General features: G+C 48.6%; 1 protein-coding gene across 4 annotated transcripts in view; it reads left to right on the top strand.

Annotated features, from left to right (window-relative positions):
- PIGG (phosphatidylinositol glycan anchor biosynthesis class G (EMM blood group)) overlaps positions 1 to 18,311 on the top strand; it is a 37,765-nt gene that overhangs the window by 11,901 nt on the left and 7,553 nt on the right. Inside the window, exons 6-11 of one of the 4 annotated variants that reach the window (XM_025996746.2) lie at positions 4,753 to 4,965; positions 8,443 to 8,660; positions 9,007 to 9,288; positions 10,551 to 11,008; positions 14,040 to 14,231; positions 17,309 to 17,618. In XM_025996746.2, the coding sequence (XP_025852531.1) occupies positions 4,753 to 4,965; positions 8,443 to 8,660; positions 9,007 to 9,288; positions 10,551 to 11,008; positions 14,040 to 14,231; positions 17,309 to 17,618 (1,673 nt within the window). Of the gene's footprint in view, positions 1 to 4,752; positions 4,966 to 8,442; positions 8,661 to 8,929; positions 9,289 to 10,550; positions 11,009 to 14,039; positions 14,232 to 17,308; positions 17,619 to 18,311 lie in introns of all 4 variants that reach the window. The other 3 variants (XM_025996762.2, XM_025996754.2, XM_072738080.1) reach the window with 3 other exon arrangements.

Here is an 18,311-nt window from a genome sequence, read left to right as displayed (position 1 = left end):
CTATGTGACAGTTGTCGTTGAACTAAAGTGCTGATGTTTCATCTCCAAGATGGGTATTTAAAATCTCCTCCTTGGGAGGCTTGACAGGGTTCATTGCCAGAAACAGCCAGAGCAGCTGCATGTGCAGGACACCTGAGAGGGTTGTTTAGGTGACTGACCTCAGTGCCAACAGTAGCTCCCCAGTGTTTTGTCATGTGTTTCCTTGTATCAAGCATGGTTGTGTTCAGTAGTCTCATTATGCTTATCTTAGGAGCCAGGACTGCACTGCAAGTAGTTCACTCAGAGTCAGTATTCATTCTAGGAAAGTGCACCCCCACTGACCTCCCCCACCCCCACCCCCTCACCCGCTGCCAGCAACTGCAGATCTTTCTTCCATCTCTATAGATTTGCCTCTTCAGGACATTTCCTGTAAATGGACCCTGTAGTGCATGGCCTTGTGTGACTGGCTGGTTTCACTTGGCCTAATGTTTTCAGGGTTCATCCAGGCTGTAGTGGATGTCAGGACTTCGTCCTTTCTTAGGCTGAATTATTGTGCCACATAACGGATAGCCCACGTTATGTATCCATTCATCAGTTGATAGACATGTGTTGTTTCTACTTTTCAGCTGTTATGAATAATGTTGTTGTGACCATCTGGGAAGTTTTTGTGTGGACAGATGTTTGTTTTGTTTTGTTTTTTTTAAGATTTATCTATTTATTTTAGAGAACGTGTGCGAGTGCATGCAAGCAGAGGGAGGGGCAGAGGGAGAGGGACAAGCAGACTCCCCAGCGAGCAGAGAGCCCAACCTGGGGCTCCATCCCAGGACCCTTGAGATCATGACCTGAGCCAAATCAAGAGTCAGACACTTAACAGACTGAGCCACCCAGGTGCCCCTGGAATGTGGTGGTGTTTTCTTTGCTTCACCTACCTTGTCTGTACTGTTACTGTCAAATATACTACCTTCTTTCATTTTTAAGATTTTATTTGAGAGAGAGAGCATGAGCAGCAGGGTGGGGCAGAGGGAGAGGGAGAAGCAGGCTCCCTGCTGGGCTCAATCCCAGGACTCCATGATCATGACCTGAGCCAAAGGCAGACGCTTCACTGGCTGAGCCACCCAGGCGCCCCAAATACAGTACATTTATTTCCATGGGTAACAAACCAGGGACAGAACTATATATGTGTTTTCTATAATGGCTTTTTAAATGTGTTCTCATGCTGTTTTACAATTTTATAGTTAACTTTACTGATGCTCTTTGCTTGTTTTATGGATCAAGGTTCACATCTAGAGTCAATTGTTTTCAAGTATTCAAGTATTTCTTATAAGTCAAGTTTGCTGGCAATGAGTACTTTCTTTTTTGTTCTTTTAATCTGATATGTCTTTATTTTGGCTTCATTTTTTTAAATATTTTATTTATTTATGAGAGACATAGAGAGAGGCAGAGGCATAGGCAGAGGAGGAGCAGGCTCCATGCAGGGAGCCCGACGTGGGACTCTATCCCGGGACTCCAGGATCACGCCCTGGGCCGAAGGCAGGCGCCAAACCGCTGAGCCACCCAGGGATCCTCTGGCTTCATTTTTAAAAGAGTTTTGCTGAGCATTCTTCCCTCTTTCAGTCCTTTGGGTCCTGCTGCCTTCTGGCTGCAGGTTTCTGATGAGACCTCCCCAGCGTGACTGGGCTTCCCTTCTCGTCTTCAGCACTTTCATTATAATATGGTTGTGTGCTTTGTGTTTATCCGACTTGGCATTCATTGAGCCTCTTGAATGTGTAGATTAATGGTTTTCATCAAGTTTGGGAAAGTTTCTATCTGTTTCTCAGATTTTACCATTTTTATCAATCTGCCTTCAAATTTGGTGATTCTTCTACCAGTTCAGAATCTCCTATTTTGCAACTAAGTGAATTTTTCATTTCAATTATTAGTTTTCAATTTTATGGTTTCCATTTGTTCTTTTCTTTATAATTTCTCTCTTTTCGATGACACTGTCATCAGACCTATGTGGTCTATGCATAGTTTGCTGTAGGTCTTTGAATGTGTCTGCGGCGGCTGCTTGAAAGATGGTCTTTTACAAAACTCTGGCATCTGGGCCCTTTACTGGAAGTTTTGTTGCCTTTTCTTCTGTCTGAATTGTACTGTCCTATTAATTTGCATAATTGCTCATAGTTTTCAGTGAAAACTGACCATCTCCAATAATATACTGTAACAACTCTGGATGCTGACCCCCACCCCCACCACCCTGCCCCCAGGGCTGTCATCATTGTCATTCCCTTGTTTATTCGCTGAGTGGCAGGCTAGACCATTATGGTGGCGTCTTTCCCGCAGCATGAAGTCGGCCGTCTCTTCCATGCTGGCACAGCCCTCCTAGGGTGACAGCCATCTCAGTGATGCTCTGTGCCTGTCTCTCTCTCTGATGGCTTGCTAGGCTATTGCCCCTGTTGCTGTCATACCCCACTGTCAGGCTCTACTCATTGCCAGCTGATTTTGACAACTTATAATAAATGTGCTCCACAATCTAATCTTGTATTTGAGCTCCTTTGCAGGGTCATTTTCGAGGCCATTCTCTGAGGTGATTCTGACTCTTCCTGTCGTCTTCTTCCCTGGCCCTCTCTGTGAGTACCCAGCTGGCCTCTGGTTTAGCTTGTGGCTGTCGTGAAGGTACCAGCTTCCTCCAGCTGCCCACCTCCAAAATCTCCACTGCTTTCAGGAGCATTCCTAGGCTTGAATTCACCACCTTCTGTTTCAGACAAAATCAGTTCTTTTGTGGTGAGCTTTGCTCTGTTCTATGGCCTGCCTGGAGCAAAGTCTCTTAGCCACGGTTTCTAGTTATGGGTGGTGACAGTGGTCCCTTTCTCTCAGAGGGGTCTGTGTAGTAGCTTCTGGTCTTTTCCACTAGCCTCTTCTGGGGGCAGCCTCCACCCTACAAGCAGACTGGGGTAAGGATGAGTGGGCCCCAATATTTTTGGCCTTTTGTGCCTGGGGTAGAAATTCTCTATGGGGCTGGGCAGAAAAAGGGAGCCCTCAGCCACTCACCTGGGATTGAGCCTGTATGCCACATAGCTGAGGAGGATGGGCAACGCTGTCAGTCTGTCCCTCCCCAGGAGAGCTCAGAGCCCTCACAGGGACCCAGGGGTGAGTCAGGGAGCCCCGTGTTCTTTGCTGCATCCTCTCAGAGTGGAGGCTGTCCCACTGAGCTGCCCAGTGGGCAGGAGGGAATCATGGTTCCTCAAGAGTCTCACACTGTCCTGTTCTTACCGAGTTTAGGAAAGATTAGGTAAGATTTAGGGAAAATGTCTTCATTTGCTGTATGCCCCTAGATGGTTTCCAGAAGCCATAAATCATTGTGGTGATGTTGGTTTTTATCATTTTTGCCAGTTATGCTTGTTTTCCTGGCAAGCAGACCCATAGAGCTCTTCATGCCACCCTTCCTGGTAGGTCTTTAAAGGCTTATTTTTATCTACAGATTCATGTAAATTTTTGTTATTTTAATAAAAGTACATCTTAAGGTGTTTATTATTCTGAAAAATAAAGAGTTTTGAATTGTGTATCATGTGATTTCACATACCCCCCAGCCTGCTACTTTCCACCCCCAGAGTTCTGACCTCCTGGTAAGAGAAACTGGCCAGTCCAGCATCAGAGGGTCCTGAAAGGAGATCCTTCCCCTGCTTGACCTCCACATAGGGCAGAGCAGGTATATGTTATTGACTTCCTCCTGCCAACAGGATGTAAGCTCCATGAAGGGAGAGACTTGACGTGTTCTGTTATATTCTATCCCTTAAGCCCAGAATAGTGGCACATAGTGGCCGTCTTGTCAGTGTTTGTTGATCGAATGTGTGGAAGGTGGCTTAGCTGTACAGAGCACATTGCTGGGGCCCATGGAAAAAGGCCTGGGTGCTACATGGGGAGAATGGTCTTCTGATGAAATGCTCTTCTTCTACAGCATAAAACCCGCTATGTAACGTGGCCTGCCTTGTATTAGTATTACAGAAGTACAGGTCTCGAAATATTGCTGGCAAGAGCTAATCACACTAATCAGAAGAGCAAAATCAAGAGGCCAAAAATAGACCCCAGTAGATCTGGGCATTGGGTAACAAAAAATGGCATTTCACATGAGTGGAGAAAAGACAAGGCATTCCAGAAGTGATGTCAAGACCTTCTGGAAAAAAATCATGCTGTATAGAACCCATCTTTCAACCAACACCTTCTTTCATGAAGATAGGAGCGTTTTCAGATGTATTTTTGGAAGCATCAGTGTCCTGATGTAAGGGTTGTAAGGGTTCTCCTTGTAAGGGTTGGTGAGGAGGCCAGCCCTTCAATCAGGCCATCAGTAGGCAGATGTCTTGTCTGTTGGAGTTGGTTAGAGAACTCGGTCCAGCTGAATCTAGCCTCATTCTACTCTCTCCAGGTAGAGGTGCCTTCCGATGCTCATGTCTGTGTTTCTCAGCGCTCTGTGGACCTCTCTGAATGGTTGACTGTTGTCCTCACCAAGCAACCATCCCTCAGCATCTGCAGAGCTGTCTGCTCTCTCTGTGCCCACCCCAGGCTCTGACACTCAGTATCGAGTTTCTTGTGCTGCTATCTCTCCCACATACCATATGCTACTTTGAGGAAGGCCCTGTGACCACATGGAATGAGTGTTAGTAAATTTGTTGACGTAAACACCAGTGAGATTATTTCTCTATATATGTACATGGAATCCTCTGAAGAGATGGTCATCGCAGGTCGAGGGAATGACCAACGTTCGAGAGCCTGTCACTTAAACCGTTGTCTTTTCTCTAGGTGACATCAGACGTCCAAAGCACGTTCAGCAGACTGACTTGGCTGCAACCCTAGCAATAGGGCTTGGCCTGCCGATTCCAGGGAACAGTGTCGGCAGCCTCCTGTTCCCCACCGTGGAGGGGAGACCGGTGAGAGAACAGCTGAGGTTTTTACATTTAAATGCAGTGCAGCTCAGCAAATTGTTGCAAGAGAATGTGCCGTCATACGAAAAAGGTAACTCAGTTAACGGTCTATGTTTCTACCGTACCTGGTGTTTTCCTGTGTTCGCAGTGTGCAGGTCATCAGTCTTTGTACTTGTTTTCCTAGAACCCTGATGGTCACCATTAGCAGCACCCACAGATACAATTATCTGTATCAAGCTCTTTCATAAATGTATTTGTTCAACAAATATGGAATTTATTCACTAAGTTCCTCTTTGGCTGGAGACTGTTAAAAGCATCTGAAACACAAGGCCTCTGCCCTCATGGAGCTTACCTTCTAGAGGTGGAGAAGTAGCAGTAGTTGTCAGATGGTGATGAGTGTCTCCAAAAAAGGATGTACTGAGGAAGGTGGGAAAGGGCTGTCAGGGCAGGCCTGGCCTTTGAGAGACGGAAGGAGCATGTGGCAGATATCGGATCCTGCTCTGGGGATGGCCAAGGGACAGAGTGATTGGAGCCAGGTGAACTGGAGCAAGGCAGAAGGAGACAAGGTTGGAGGTAGGCCATTTAGACCTTGGAGGGGCTCTTACTTCCGTCATGAGCCAGGTGGGAGCTCATGCAGTCTTCCACACAGAGTCTGAAAGCTTCGCGCTGCATTTTCAAAGGCTCTCTCAGGTGCCCTTGTGGAGGGTTCCACCCTGTGTTGTGTGATGAAGGCTGTTGCGGGGCTCCAGGGAGAGGTGGGGTGCGGGCCCAGGCTGTGGCAGTGCAAGGAGGCCTCCCCTGATGCACTAGATATAGTGCGTGGGGGAGCCAGACAGGCAGGGTAAAACAGGATTTTCAGCAGAGCAGTGGAAGAACAGGGTGACTGTTCCTGAAGTGGGGGAGGGTGCAGGAGGAGCAAGCTTGTGAAATGGGGTACTTGCAGAGTGAGGCGATTGATGCCAAGGAAGCCTAGTAAAGAAAGAATTTTAGGAAGGGAGGAGTGGGCAGCTAAGTTGAATGCCGCTCAAGGTAAGATAAAACGAGCAGCTGAGGCTTGACAGTTCATCTGGCAAGTGAGGTTCTCGGCGACTTGGTCAGGAGCCGTGCACGTGGAGTGCTGGGAGAAAGCTGGGCTGGAGTCAGGCAGGGAAGGGACTGGGCTGTGGCAATGGCTGTTGTGTAAGGTGGACGGAGGCCAACACAGAGTATGTTGTTTTTATTTTTAAGCTGGGAGAAACTAAGGGGTATTTGTATGCTATGCTGGTAGGAATGATCCAGAACAAGAGAGCACATCTGCCCGGGACCATCTTCTTATACAATTTATCTGACCATCAGGGGACATCAAGGACAGCGTGTTTGGTGCTGGGGCTGATTTGGGAATCTTAGAGGAGGTGCACTCCTAGTGTGAGGCAGCAATTAATGTGACGTTGGCAACTTTTCCTTCTTGAGATGGCGGAGTACTAGGAAGTAGAGTGAATGCCTGTGGGTTCGCACTGAGGTGTAGACTGGCCTTGACTTGCTCTTGGAAGACCAGCAAGGACTAGTGGGGCACCAGGTGTCCTGACCGGTGGGAGAGCTTGGGGGCCAGCCCCTTGTCCATCCCTAGTGGGCAACCGTATGAAAAGTGAGGCCCGCCCTGGTGCACATTTCAGTTCAGACTAGAGACAAGCTTTACTTTGTTTTCAAAAGTAACTTGTGAGTTTAGTAGCTTTTGCAAATCTGTTCTTGGTAATGTGTGTACTTTTTCCTGTACTAACAACCAGTAAAACACTAAACAAAACCATAGTGAGGGTTGTTGGCTTATATCAGGAGGAGCAAGTAGGGAGAATTAAGGACTGCAGTGAGCATGGCTGGAAAGAAGTCCGTGAGATGAGCATAAGCCAGTCCCTGGCAGGAGAAGCGTTCACGGGGACTTACATTCCTAGGACGCCCTTGGTCTGTACCCTCAGTGATCCTGTTTCCTGAGACAGAACTGGGTACATGTCTGATGCTGAAATCGATTTCCAGGCCTCCCCTGATATCCAGCCCGATCTGAGACAACTCTCCCATCGCCCCCCCGACTTTCATCCCAGTGGAACAGACTTTTCTCACCTCCGGACCTTTACATGTGCTATTCCCACAGACTGGATGCTCTTCCCCATAAATCACCTGGTGGATTTCTGGGCCACTTTCTGCTTCAGCTTCAATATCAGACCTTAGGTTCCCCATGCTCAACCCCAGATTTCAGTTTCCCATATTCCCCCATTTCCTTCATAGCACTTTTCACAATTTGTACTCACATGCACGTGTGAGAACCAAGCTAGATCACAGGCCCAAGCAGGCAGGAATTATACGTATTTGCACATAGCATGTAGTTGGTGCTCGGTAAATACTTACTTGGATACATACACAGGTACCCACGTCTCCATGATTCTAGGAGGTGCGGTATAGACACTGCTGCCCCCCTGTCTCTGTGACTCTGGGTGGTGGGGTATAACAATGCTTCCATCCTAGATACAGGCTAATTAGATCCCAGCTGTCTCCTGCCAGCCCATGAGCTGGTGTCTGGGTGCTGCCCCTCTGGAGTGGGAATGGTCGTCATCCCCATCTCAGGTCATGGGGAGAGAACGAGCATGAGGGGCTTAGAGTCATGCCGGCCACCAGCACTTGGTCACCTGGCATCCGCAGCAGTGGCAGGGCTTCAGGCATTTGGGCTGTGCTCAGGGTTACCCAGCAACCCTAACCCTAGCAGGCATGTCCCAGACCCCCTCGGAATGGCTCTGCTGGAAGAATACGTTACGTACCAGGCTGTCTCAGGAAGGAAGTTCTTGCTGTGCAGGCTAGTTGAGTCACCGGTAAGTCGGGCCCAACTCCAGAAGGAAGCGAGGCAGCTTCCTGATGCTGAGCTGCCCGCCGCTGCCATCCCACAGAGGGAGCCGGCAGCAGCTGGGCTGGGCCTCATCCAGGAGCTGTTCTGGCAGCCCTGGCTTTGCCTCCCGATGGATCATCTATCTTGGCATCACAACAGAAGGGGTCGGACTGCCGGCCCTTCCCAGAGAGGACTTGTGAAGTAGGAGAGCAGGTCAGAGATGGGTGCTGTCAGTAAAAGGTGGCAAGTAGATATGGTGAAAGCGGCATCAGGCCACTGCCTGCCCAGTCCTCACGGTGGGTGCGGGTTGCAAAGATTTGTAACACCAGGGGCCCTTCACGTGATGCCCTCCCGGGTGGTTGTTATATCGCACGTTAGAGAAGGAAAGCTTGGAGAGAGCCTGAGAGAGACGGGGGAGGAGGAGGCCAGGCCAGGCGTGGGAGCTAGAGGAAGGGCAGAGCAGTGGGCAGACACTTCTGTCCGTGTCGTGTGCTGTTCTGTGACTCGGGCCGTGGCGGGCTGGCAGGAGGATGTCCGAGGATTCGTGAGCATCATCAGCTGTTGTTTTTACTCAGGGCGCTGCTGGCCACCCCCAAGGAATCGTTCGTCTTCATTAGGCACAGACCTCATGCACACACCATGTGCTGTGAATAACTGAATACTTTGAAACGATACACGTGTTGGCGATTTGTGTGTGTAACCTTGTCCTCTTCTTGCTAGAGCCTGGATTTGAGCAGTTTAAAATGTCAGAGAGGTTGCATGGGAACTGGATCAGACTGTACTTGGAGGAAAATAACTCAGAAGTCCTTTTCAACCTGGGAGCCAAGGTTCGCAGGCAGTACTTGGATGCCCTGAGGACCCTGAGCCTGTCCCTGAGCAGACAAGTGGCCCAGTACGACATCTACTCCATGCTGGTGGGGACTGTCGTGGTTTTGGAGGTACGGGTGCTTGTGTCATGGCTCAGCTCTTGATTCGATAACTTAGCCAGAATACTGTAGTGTAAAGCATATAAAATACTGTTTTTTTTCTAAAAATGGAAAAATATCCGTTTCCTTCTTTGTTGAACTCTGTGTGTCCTCGTGCCCCAAGTATCGTCAGGAATCAGGTGGCTGGCTGTGTTCCGTGCTGCTGCATGCGTGCATTCTTGGCGGGTCATCAGAAATCGTGTTTATCGGGCTTTCTTCTTTTGTTTCCAACCCTTGAACAGCTGGCACAAGGTCAGGAGACGGGCTTTTTCTGAATGGTTCTCTCCCCGCGCACACTGCCGCTGTTTTCCCCTCCCAGGTTCTCTCCCTGCTCCTACTCAGCATCCCGGAAGCACTGAGCAACAAGGCCGAACTGGAGGTTCCTCTGTGGTCGCCTGTGTTTTCTCTGCTGTTTTACTTGACGTTGCTGGTTCTCTCTGCTCTTCACGTCATTGTGTGCACCTCGGCTGAGAGTTCCTGCTACTTCTGTGGCCTCTCGTGGCTGACAGCAGGCGGAGTGATGGTGTTGGTCTCTGCACTGCTCTGTGCGGTGGTGTCTGCTCTTGCCAAGACCTTTGGTGATGGAAAGTTCCTGAGCAAGGTAAGGCTGGTTCCTGTACGTGGGGCACTGGCTCTCTGGCTAGGCCATTTTCTCTTACTCCAGCTGATCTTCCAGCATCAGACACTGCTAACCCCCAGGTGTGTGTCAGGCGGAGCCAAGGAGGGGAGCCCACATTTCAGAGGGGCTGACGTCTGAGCATCCAAGCTTCACTCAGATCTGTGTTGCCAGGTCACGTGTGCCTCGTTTCTTTGTTGGAAAGACAGAGTCCTTGTGACTGGGGCAGCGTGGGACCGTACAGTGCTGGTGGGGCAGCATGTGAATCAGACACCTCTCCAAAAGTATTTGAGCTGCAGCTAAGGGAGGAACATTCCAGAGAGAAAAGAATCAACTCAGTAGACCTTCTAGGAAGTTCAGGAGGCCAGGACCCTGTCCTCATCCCGCCTTTTCTTTTCAAACCTTTAGGTTTCTTAGACTCTTTGGCCTCTGACACCTTTATTTGTGGTGTGGTGGCAGAGCAGTGGGGCAGAGGGGGACAGCCACAGCTGGTCCGTGGTGCCCGGGGCCCAAGGGACCCGGGGAGGTGATGCCTGGCCCTTCGGTGCAGCTGCCTCACCTCAGTCTGAGGACCTCACGGGCTGTCGTTTGTAGCACATCTCTGTTCCCCATTAGCGCACAGGTTTCCCTAGAGCCATTTGATTCCTCGGGGCCTAAATAGGTCCACAGTATCTCTGTACCTTACACAAACTGCGCATGATAAATGGAGTAAATATTAAGTAGTCATCAAATGACAGTCATTAAAATCTCATCTTTAATTTTAAATGTTTTCAGTTAGTATATTTAAGGGTTAGTACCGTGGTGCCAACTTTGTTGTTTCAATAGAATTGGCCATTTTAATGAAAACTCTCTGGTGGAATATATCCTGGGGGTTCTTTGGTTTCAAGAAGCAGGAACTGACTGTGGACCCCCTTGAAGACCTCAGGCTCCCAGAGAAAGGGTGAGGGTTCGAGGAGGGCTGGGCTCAGGAGCTGGGAGGTGAGCTCTCTGCAGATGGCGTGGGGCTAAGTATCTTTATTCTCTTTGTCACTCGGCTTAGGACTTGCAGTCCAGGATGACAACAGCCCATGCTGCTTCTATGCTCCCTGGCCATGCCCCAGGAGGATAGGCAGGGGGCGGTGGGGATGTGGGGCAGGAGGAGCAGCAAGTGCCTGTCACAGCAGGTCAGCAAGAACTTTAGGAGCATGTGGTGGGATTTGTGTAATTTTTATATTTTTCCCCTCACAAAATGCATTTTCCTTTTATAGAATTCAGCTCATCCAAAGCCACGATGGTCGGAGTTAGATGTTCTTATCTTGTTGGGGACCATGGGCCACGTGCTGAGTCTGGGTGCAAGCAGTTTCATCGAGGAGGAGCACCAGACCTGGTATTTCCTCATTAACACCCTGTGTCTGGCTCTGTGTCACGAAATCTACAGAAACTGCCTTCTGAGGGACGACAGTGAACCCCAGCAGTGCCCGCACGTGGAGGAGGAATTCATCCGCACCGCAGCAGCATTACAGGACAGGAGCACTGGCTGTGACACGTTAGAGCCCCACGGAGTGTCTAGGAGCCTCACTTCCCTTGACACTCTCAGAGGCTACGAGAAGTGGATGGTGTTGGCAAGTCCGTGGGTGATACTTACCTGTTGTCGGCTGCTGCGGTCACTAAACCAGACGGGTGTGCAGTGGGCCCACCGGCCTGACCTGGGGCACTGGCTCACCAGGTGAGACCATGAGCCGTGGCCTTGGGCCCGACCTTGCACGGTTGACTGGCCACACACAGTCTTTTTCAAAACAGGTCTATTTTGCATATTCAGAACAGAAGTGATATTTGAGACCTGAAAAAATGGAAAAATAGACCGTAAGCCATGAATTAATGTTTTTTGGTGTTTTTATGGCTGAATCACTGTCATTGTTTATATTTGAAAACCTTTGAGTTTTAAAATGACAACTGCAGCCAGGATATAGTTTTGTCACTCTCTGCCTCCTCCCTGATAAGGCAGGAGTGGGGTGAGACCACATTCCCTCTTTCCCCACCCTGAAGCCAGTGGCTAAACAACCTAGTTGAAAGTATTATCAAGATGCCTGGGTGGCACAACTGATGAAGTTTTTGACTCGATTTCACCTCAGGTCATGGTCTGAGGATCGGGAGATCAACACCAATGTCTGGCTCCATGCTCAGTGTGGAGTCTGCTGGAGATTCTCTCTCTCTACCTCTGCCCCTGCCCTCTGTGTGTTCTCCCTCTCTCTCTAAAAAAAAAATAATAATAATAATCATTTGGCTGTAGTACACATTTTAATTTTTGTCAATGAAGACTTAGAAAACTAAAGTAGAGGGAAAAGAGCAGAATGGGCATTTGTTTCCTTTGGCTGTGAAGGACTTGTATGAAAATCACCAACAGACCAACAGGAAAGGGGCTCAGGGATCCCTGGGTGGCACAGCGGTTTGGCGCCTGCCTTTGGCCCAGGGCGCGATCCTGGAGACCCGGGATCGAATCCCACATCACGCTCCCAGTGCATGGAGCCTGCTTCTCCCTCTGCCTGTGTCTCTGCCTCTCTCTCTCTCTCTCTCTCTCTCTCTGTGACTATCATAAGTAAATAAAAATTAAAAAAAATTTAAAAAAAAAAAAGGAAAGGGGCTCAGGACAGACCCGAGAGACCCGTCCCTCACCGCGGGGGTGGGGGGTGGGGGGGAGTGCCAACAGAAAGAGAAGGGACATACTCGCCCTCCTGGTGATCAGGGAGCTTAGAGTCCAACAGCAAGGTGTGAGTTCCCTCATGCTCACGTAGACACGCAAAAGGAAGTGATAGAACCCAGTCCTGGTGAGCAGCAGAGGACCCCTGACCACACACTGCCATGACCCTTTGGGAAAATACCTGGAAATATCCATCAAACGCTATAAAAATCATTTCTCTGGTCAAATCTTTCTTTCTTTCTTTTCTTTCCTTTCTTTCTTTTCTTGTTATTTATTTATTCATGAGAGACCTAGAGAGAGGCAGAGACCCAGGCAGAAGGAAAACCCCCCCCCTGAGGGGGCCCCATGTGGGACTCGATCCTAGGACCCCGGAGTCACGCCCTGAGCCGAGGGCAGACGCTCAACCACTGAGCCACCCGGGCGACCCTGGTCAAATACTTCTGATGGAAATTTCTCCTAGGTGTTAACTCTGTTAACAAAGCCTTGGCAACCACAGGCAGCCTTGTTGGGTGCCTGCCATGTGCCTGCTCTTTCATTTTCACAGCAAGCCTGCAGAGAGGTTGCTGGCCTGTTCTGGCTTAGGAGAGGGAGCACAAGGGACTTGAGGCACCTGCCCAAGCATGTGAGGTTGGGAGAGCCCTGGGATAGCCCAGTGGCCTCACTTCTATTTTTCTAGCGAGGTGAAGCGCCATAGGAGACTGCGGGATTCCCACCCCAGATGCCTTTCCACCCCCCACCCTCCAGGGGCAGCCGTGCCCACTCCTCAGCCGGGACCCTCCATGAGCGCACTGGGTGCTGCCTCTTCCCATCAGACGGTGCCCCCCTCCCACATCACTGGGCTTCCCTATGCTCCTGAGTTATTCCTATCAGTTGGTGAAGAGGCTGCGATGTGGCCCCATTTCTCCTTTGTAGCAGAGCTTCTTGAGAGGCATGTAAACTCCCCTTCCTTATTACTGTTTTTTAGTTATTACAATTATCAATCCAGGAAGAGTGCATAAAACACAGTTTAAAGGGCAACAGTGAATGGACCGCCTCCCAGAGCGAGGACCAGGGCAGGGCCAGGCCCCAGCATGACCCTTGCCACCACCTGCCATTCTTGGGTCCACGTCTTGACACTAGCCGCATCCTTCCTCTGAGTCTCTTCCAAGTAGTTTCTCCATTGATGTGTGTTCCCCTTGGCAGGATAGTCACTCATCCACTTAACAACTAAGGGTGTCTGGGCTTTGTGATTGGAGCTGTGGTGAATGACACGGAAAAGAACCCTGCCTTCCAGCACAACACTCACCGAGGTAGCAGGATGGTGGGCAAGGGCCAGGCAGAGAGGGGGGCCCGGCTCTGCTGTGACAGCTTCGTGCTCCAGGTGATGCTCAGCCCCTCTGCAGAGTCTCCCTACCTGGGAACGGGCAGACATGCTCAAGTGAGTCAATCTGTGCTAATGACTGGGAGGACCGCTCCAGGCCGTGCTTGTCTCCCTTGAGCAGAGTGTACACTGGTAAATACAGTGTGCCCAGAATCTCTTCACTTCTGGTTGGGGAAGTGGGGCTGCCAGGGGAGCCAATGGGTAGCGTTTTATTTTTATTTTTTTTTTATTTTTATTTTTTTTTAAATTTTTATTTATTTATGATAGTCACAGAGAGAGAGAGAGAGAGACGCAGAGACACAGGCAGAGGGAGAAGCAGGCTCCGTGCACCGGGAGCCTGATGTGGGATTCGATCCCGGGTCTCCAGGATCGCGCCCTGGGCCAAAGGCAGGCGCCAAACCGCTGCGCCACCCAGGGATCCCCTGGGTAGCGTTTTATACAGGTCACTGCACGGGCCAGTGAAGACCTGGTGGCAGGGACCGTTTGGGAGTGAGAAACCAGAGTTCAGGTTAACAGTCCTTCGTTGTTAAGCATTTTAAGAACCTTTAAATTTAAATCACCAATGATTTTCTTTTCTTTTTTGCTTTTCAGAAAAGTCAGCTATTTTTAATACAGTTCTTAGAAAGCCACTTGATGTAGATCCTTGAGATCGCCAGTTATACTTGTTAGTAATTTGGGGGATTTTCCAATTCGTTTCAGCTCGGATCACAAAGCTGAACTCTCTGTTCTGACCGCCCTTTCGCTCATCGTGATTTTTGCACTGGTTCAGAGGAAGTGCTCCCTGACGTCAAAAGTAGCCCTGGCGCTTGGCCTGCTGGGCGTCTATTGCTACCGGGCGGCCATTGGGAATGTCCTGTTCCCATGGCAACAAGACAGCAAAGACATTTCAAAGTAAGTGTACTGGCAAATCGATTTCATGTTTTATGTACGAAAGCAGGCCATGCTGTCTTGAGAATTCTGGAGTCGGTTCCTGCAAATTGTGATCTCAGCAGTTACTAGGGCCCAACAAGGAATGCCTCAGTGAACTGATTCTTTTAGGAGAGAGACAAATAACTCAGTAAGGTCACTGAGGTTTCTTTTTTTAAATAAAGGATTCTCTAAAAATAAGGCATTTAAAGGATTCAGTTTTGCTCAGTCAAGAAATAGTAACAGGAGTCACAAAGAGTGGATGCTTCCTAGCAGTTGGGAAAGAAAGCACAGCAGAAAAATCAGCTTTCCCACACTTTACAGTGAACTCTGCGGGTGAGGAGGGACCCCTTGTGCTGATGGAGTCATGAAGGCCACTTTTTGTCACAAACTGGCAGGCTTCCTTTCTCTAATGGTGATGTAGGATGGTTGAGCAGAGGCCATCCTGGAGACTGTTTGTAAAACATGTTAAGAACCTTGAGTGCGTCCAGCCCTCTGACCTGGGCGCTCTCTTAAGAAATCTATCTCAGGAATGCAGCCAGACAAGAGGTCTGAAACCAGGAGACAGGCAAGCTCTCTGAGAACCTATTCACAGGTATGCATAGTACAAAGTAAGGTGATTGGCTAACAGTAGTGGGATGAGCCTCTGGGGGATGTTACAGCTTTGTGCTGACTATTGTGTTTTCATAGAAGATGTGAAGATGTGGATTGCTAGGCTATAAAACTATCATATGAGCCCAGTTTATAAAGTATGTACACACTTTTTTATGTTTGTGTGAAAGACTAAAATATGTAATTAGTCGTGGTTATATTTAGGGCACAGAATCACAGGTGGCTTGTGATCTTCCTTTTCATGCATTTTTTTTTTTTTTATTGCTTTTCTAATCAGAGAAAGGAAAGCATATGTCATCTTCTCAGAAAAGCTCAAGGTGTAAGCTGAGGGCTGTGGCCGGGCTGCGTAGGTGGCCAGGAGGCATGGGGGCACACCTGGAAGCAGGACCTGCCAGTGATATGGACAGTTGAGGTGATGCCAAGAGCCTAGCTGAGGTGACAGCAGGGTAGCAGGCCTTCTCCTGAGGCAGGGAGGTCAGGTAGGGGGAGAATGGTGGGAAGACCTCTCAAAGGCTGTTCACTTTGGAGTCTAAGACTCTGGGCAAAGGGTATTCGCAGGGGTGTTTGTTTATGTCTCAAAGTGTTGAACAGAAATAAATGCCTCATTTCCTATCAGATCCATGCACCTCTTCTCATCATCCCTCATCTCAGGACTTGGACCACATACCGTTCATGGATGCCACAGCATATACCTTGTTGGTGTAGAACATAGGCCAATGCACCCTTTCATTAACCCACACTGCTTGTTTCACATCCTTCCCGTAAAATGCTTCCATTCCCCAGCCCCATCCACCCTGGTTCTAGTTCCCTCTCACTTGTAAATCTGCCCCAATCCTAGAGCCATCCAGGTTCTAGATTTCCCTAACAGCTGCTCCTCACTGTTTAGGCTGTGGCTCTTCAGCTTCCTTTTCACTTAACTTCTGGTTTTTCTTCTCTACTCTGATGCCCAGGCTTGACTAGAGTAGAGGCCAGATTGCCAGGGTCCTGGACATGCAGGAATGGCACTGAATGGTTTAGGGGCAAGGACACAGACCCCTCGAAGGCATCCGCTGGTGTGTCTCCCCCTCTCATGACTCAGGCCTTGGATGATTTCTCCTCCTTTAACTTTTATGGGTTGGTCATCAGGTCTTGCTTAGCACACACATTGGCAATGGGGTTGTACCTGACCCCAGCTCCTTGTCCAGTGCATGGCCCCGGGGCAAATGTCTACTTACTGGAGACACATCAGATAGTGGTCTCTGACTGATCGAATTAAACTATGCTTTTAAAAAAATGAATTTTTTAAAGTGTATAAACCTTTCTAAGAAAATCTGAGATAGGAAAATTCAGTTTTTCAAAACAGATACATTATTATGGTAATGATATCATTTAAAATTTTAATTTACTTAGCATTACTTTAAATGATCAGCTTTTCTTGTGTATGTAAGATATTTGACTTATGAAATTTATTTAAAATATGTTGTAGGGCTATATGTGTTTCATAAAATGAAATTTTTTGGTAGAGCGCCACAAATTATATCCCTTACAGATAATAGTAAATGAGGTTCTAAAATAATCCCTTCTTTTTAAGATTTTATTTATTTATTAGAGAGAGAGAGCGAGCGAGCACACACATGTGCACAAGCAGGCGGAGGGGCAGAGGCAGAGGGAGAAGCAGGCTCTCCACTGAGCAGGGAGCCTGACCTGGGGCCTGATCCCAGGATTCCGAGATCATGACCCAAGCCAAGGACAGACACTTCACCCGTTGAACCACATATGTGCCACTAAAATACTTCTTAATAATTCTTAATATTTATTGTGTGCCACACGCTTTACCTATGTTCTCTTGTTTAATTCTCAGGACAGCTTATGAAGTGTAGGTACCCTTTCTCTTCATTTCAGGAATGACGCAGTCAGCGGCAGAGCCCAGACTCACCTGGCCCTGCCGTCCCCAGGTCCCAGAGTGTGCACTGCACTGTTGTATATGTGTGAGTGTGGGTACATACACAAGGACTTACTTAAATCTGCTTGGTTGTGAACATGTCCAAGTGTATCTTAACATCATGAACCTATGGACATTTCTGACAGAACTTGCCCTTATCCTGTTGCAGTGATCTTTCAAATTAACTGTGAAGCAGGTGGACAGTTTTTCTGGCACCCTACAAGTGTGGCTCCAGTCTTGCGCCAGGCCATCCTTGGGCCAAATGAGCGAGATTTCCCTTAAGCCAATTCCTTCAGAGAAGTGCACACAGAGAGGACAGGCCTGCCAGCCTCTAGGCAAGGGAGGGAGGGATTTCCAAGGTGGCTGATACACAGAAGCAGACACCCCCACTTCCACGGAGTTACCCAGGTGGGCAAGTGCTGTGGCTTGTTTAGTCAGCTAAGTAGACCTGTGGTTTTCATGGGAAGAGTATGTTTGAGTTTTGCAAGCTGGTGCTAATGAATCAAACTTGTTTTGCTTTTTTTTTTAGGGGTGTTATTGAAGCTCGTTTTGTTCATGTCTTTGTCCTTGGCATTCTGTTCACGGGCACCAAAGACTTGCTTAAATCTCAAGTCATTGCTACAGACGTCACAATCAAGACTGTGGGTTTATGGGAGATATATAGTGGATTAGTTCTTCTGGCCGCTTTGCTTTTTAGACCACATAATCTGCCAGTCTTAGTGTTTAGCCTCTTGATTCAAACTATAATGACTAAATTCATCTGGAAGCCCCTGAGGCATGATGCAGCTGAGATCACTATAATGCATTATTGGTTCGGTCAAGCATTCTTCTATTTCCAGGTAGGTTTTCATTATTAATGTGGATAGAAGTCTATTAACTTTTTATATGTCATTTATCTTTTTTCTTTGAAAAAAGTTTACCATAAATTGAGAAGTTAAAAAGGTTGTTCAGTGAAGGAACTTTCAGTGTGGTGTGGGGAATGATGCTTAAATTTCATGTATATTTGATAGGATAATGCAGTTAGTTATTTAAGACGGACACCTCGGAACAGACGCATACAGCGTATGGTTGTGTTCTGGACCTGTTTACCATGACCTGTTAGGGACGCACTTCACAGTTCCATTGCTTTACCCGATGAGGTGATGACTGAACTCTCTCTGCCCTTTCCCCTGGCCATCAATGCCTGGTGCTGTTGGGTGTCCTCACTCGGCCAATAGTCCCTTGGGGCCCCGTGGTCATCACATCTTCTCTCTACTGTTAAAGGGCCCACCAGAGGCAAGTCCAGGCCACCTCTGGCATGGATCTCAATATTTGCCTGTGTGCTTGGACTGGTCTCAGAGGGACTCACTTCCATCCCAGCCTTCCTGCATCTCTGCTCTGGTTCAGGGGGCCCCATCGTCAATCTAGTGGCTGCCTGTAGTACCCCCAAGGGTAGGCACAGCTCCCCACACTGCCAGCTCCCTACCCTCTGGCAGAGGAACTGTGCACGAGCCCCTGAGCGTCTCAGTTGTGTCTTCCCATCTTTACAGTGA

This window comes from Vulpes vulpes, chromosome 14 (genome assembly GCF_048418805.1).
Source record: "Vulpes vulpes isolate BD-2025 chromosome 14, VulVul3, whole genome shotgun sequence".
Classification (NCBI taxonomy): Eukaryota; Metazoa; Chordata; class Mammalia; order Carnivora; family Canidae; genus Vulpes; species Vulpes vulpes.
This window is presented reverse-complemented; position numbering and strand designations above follow the sequence as displayed.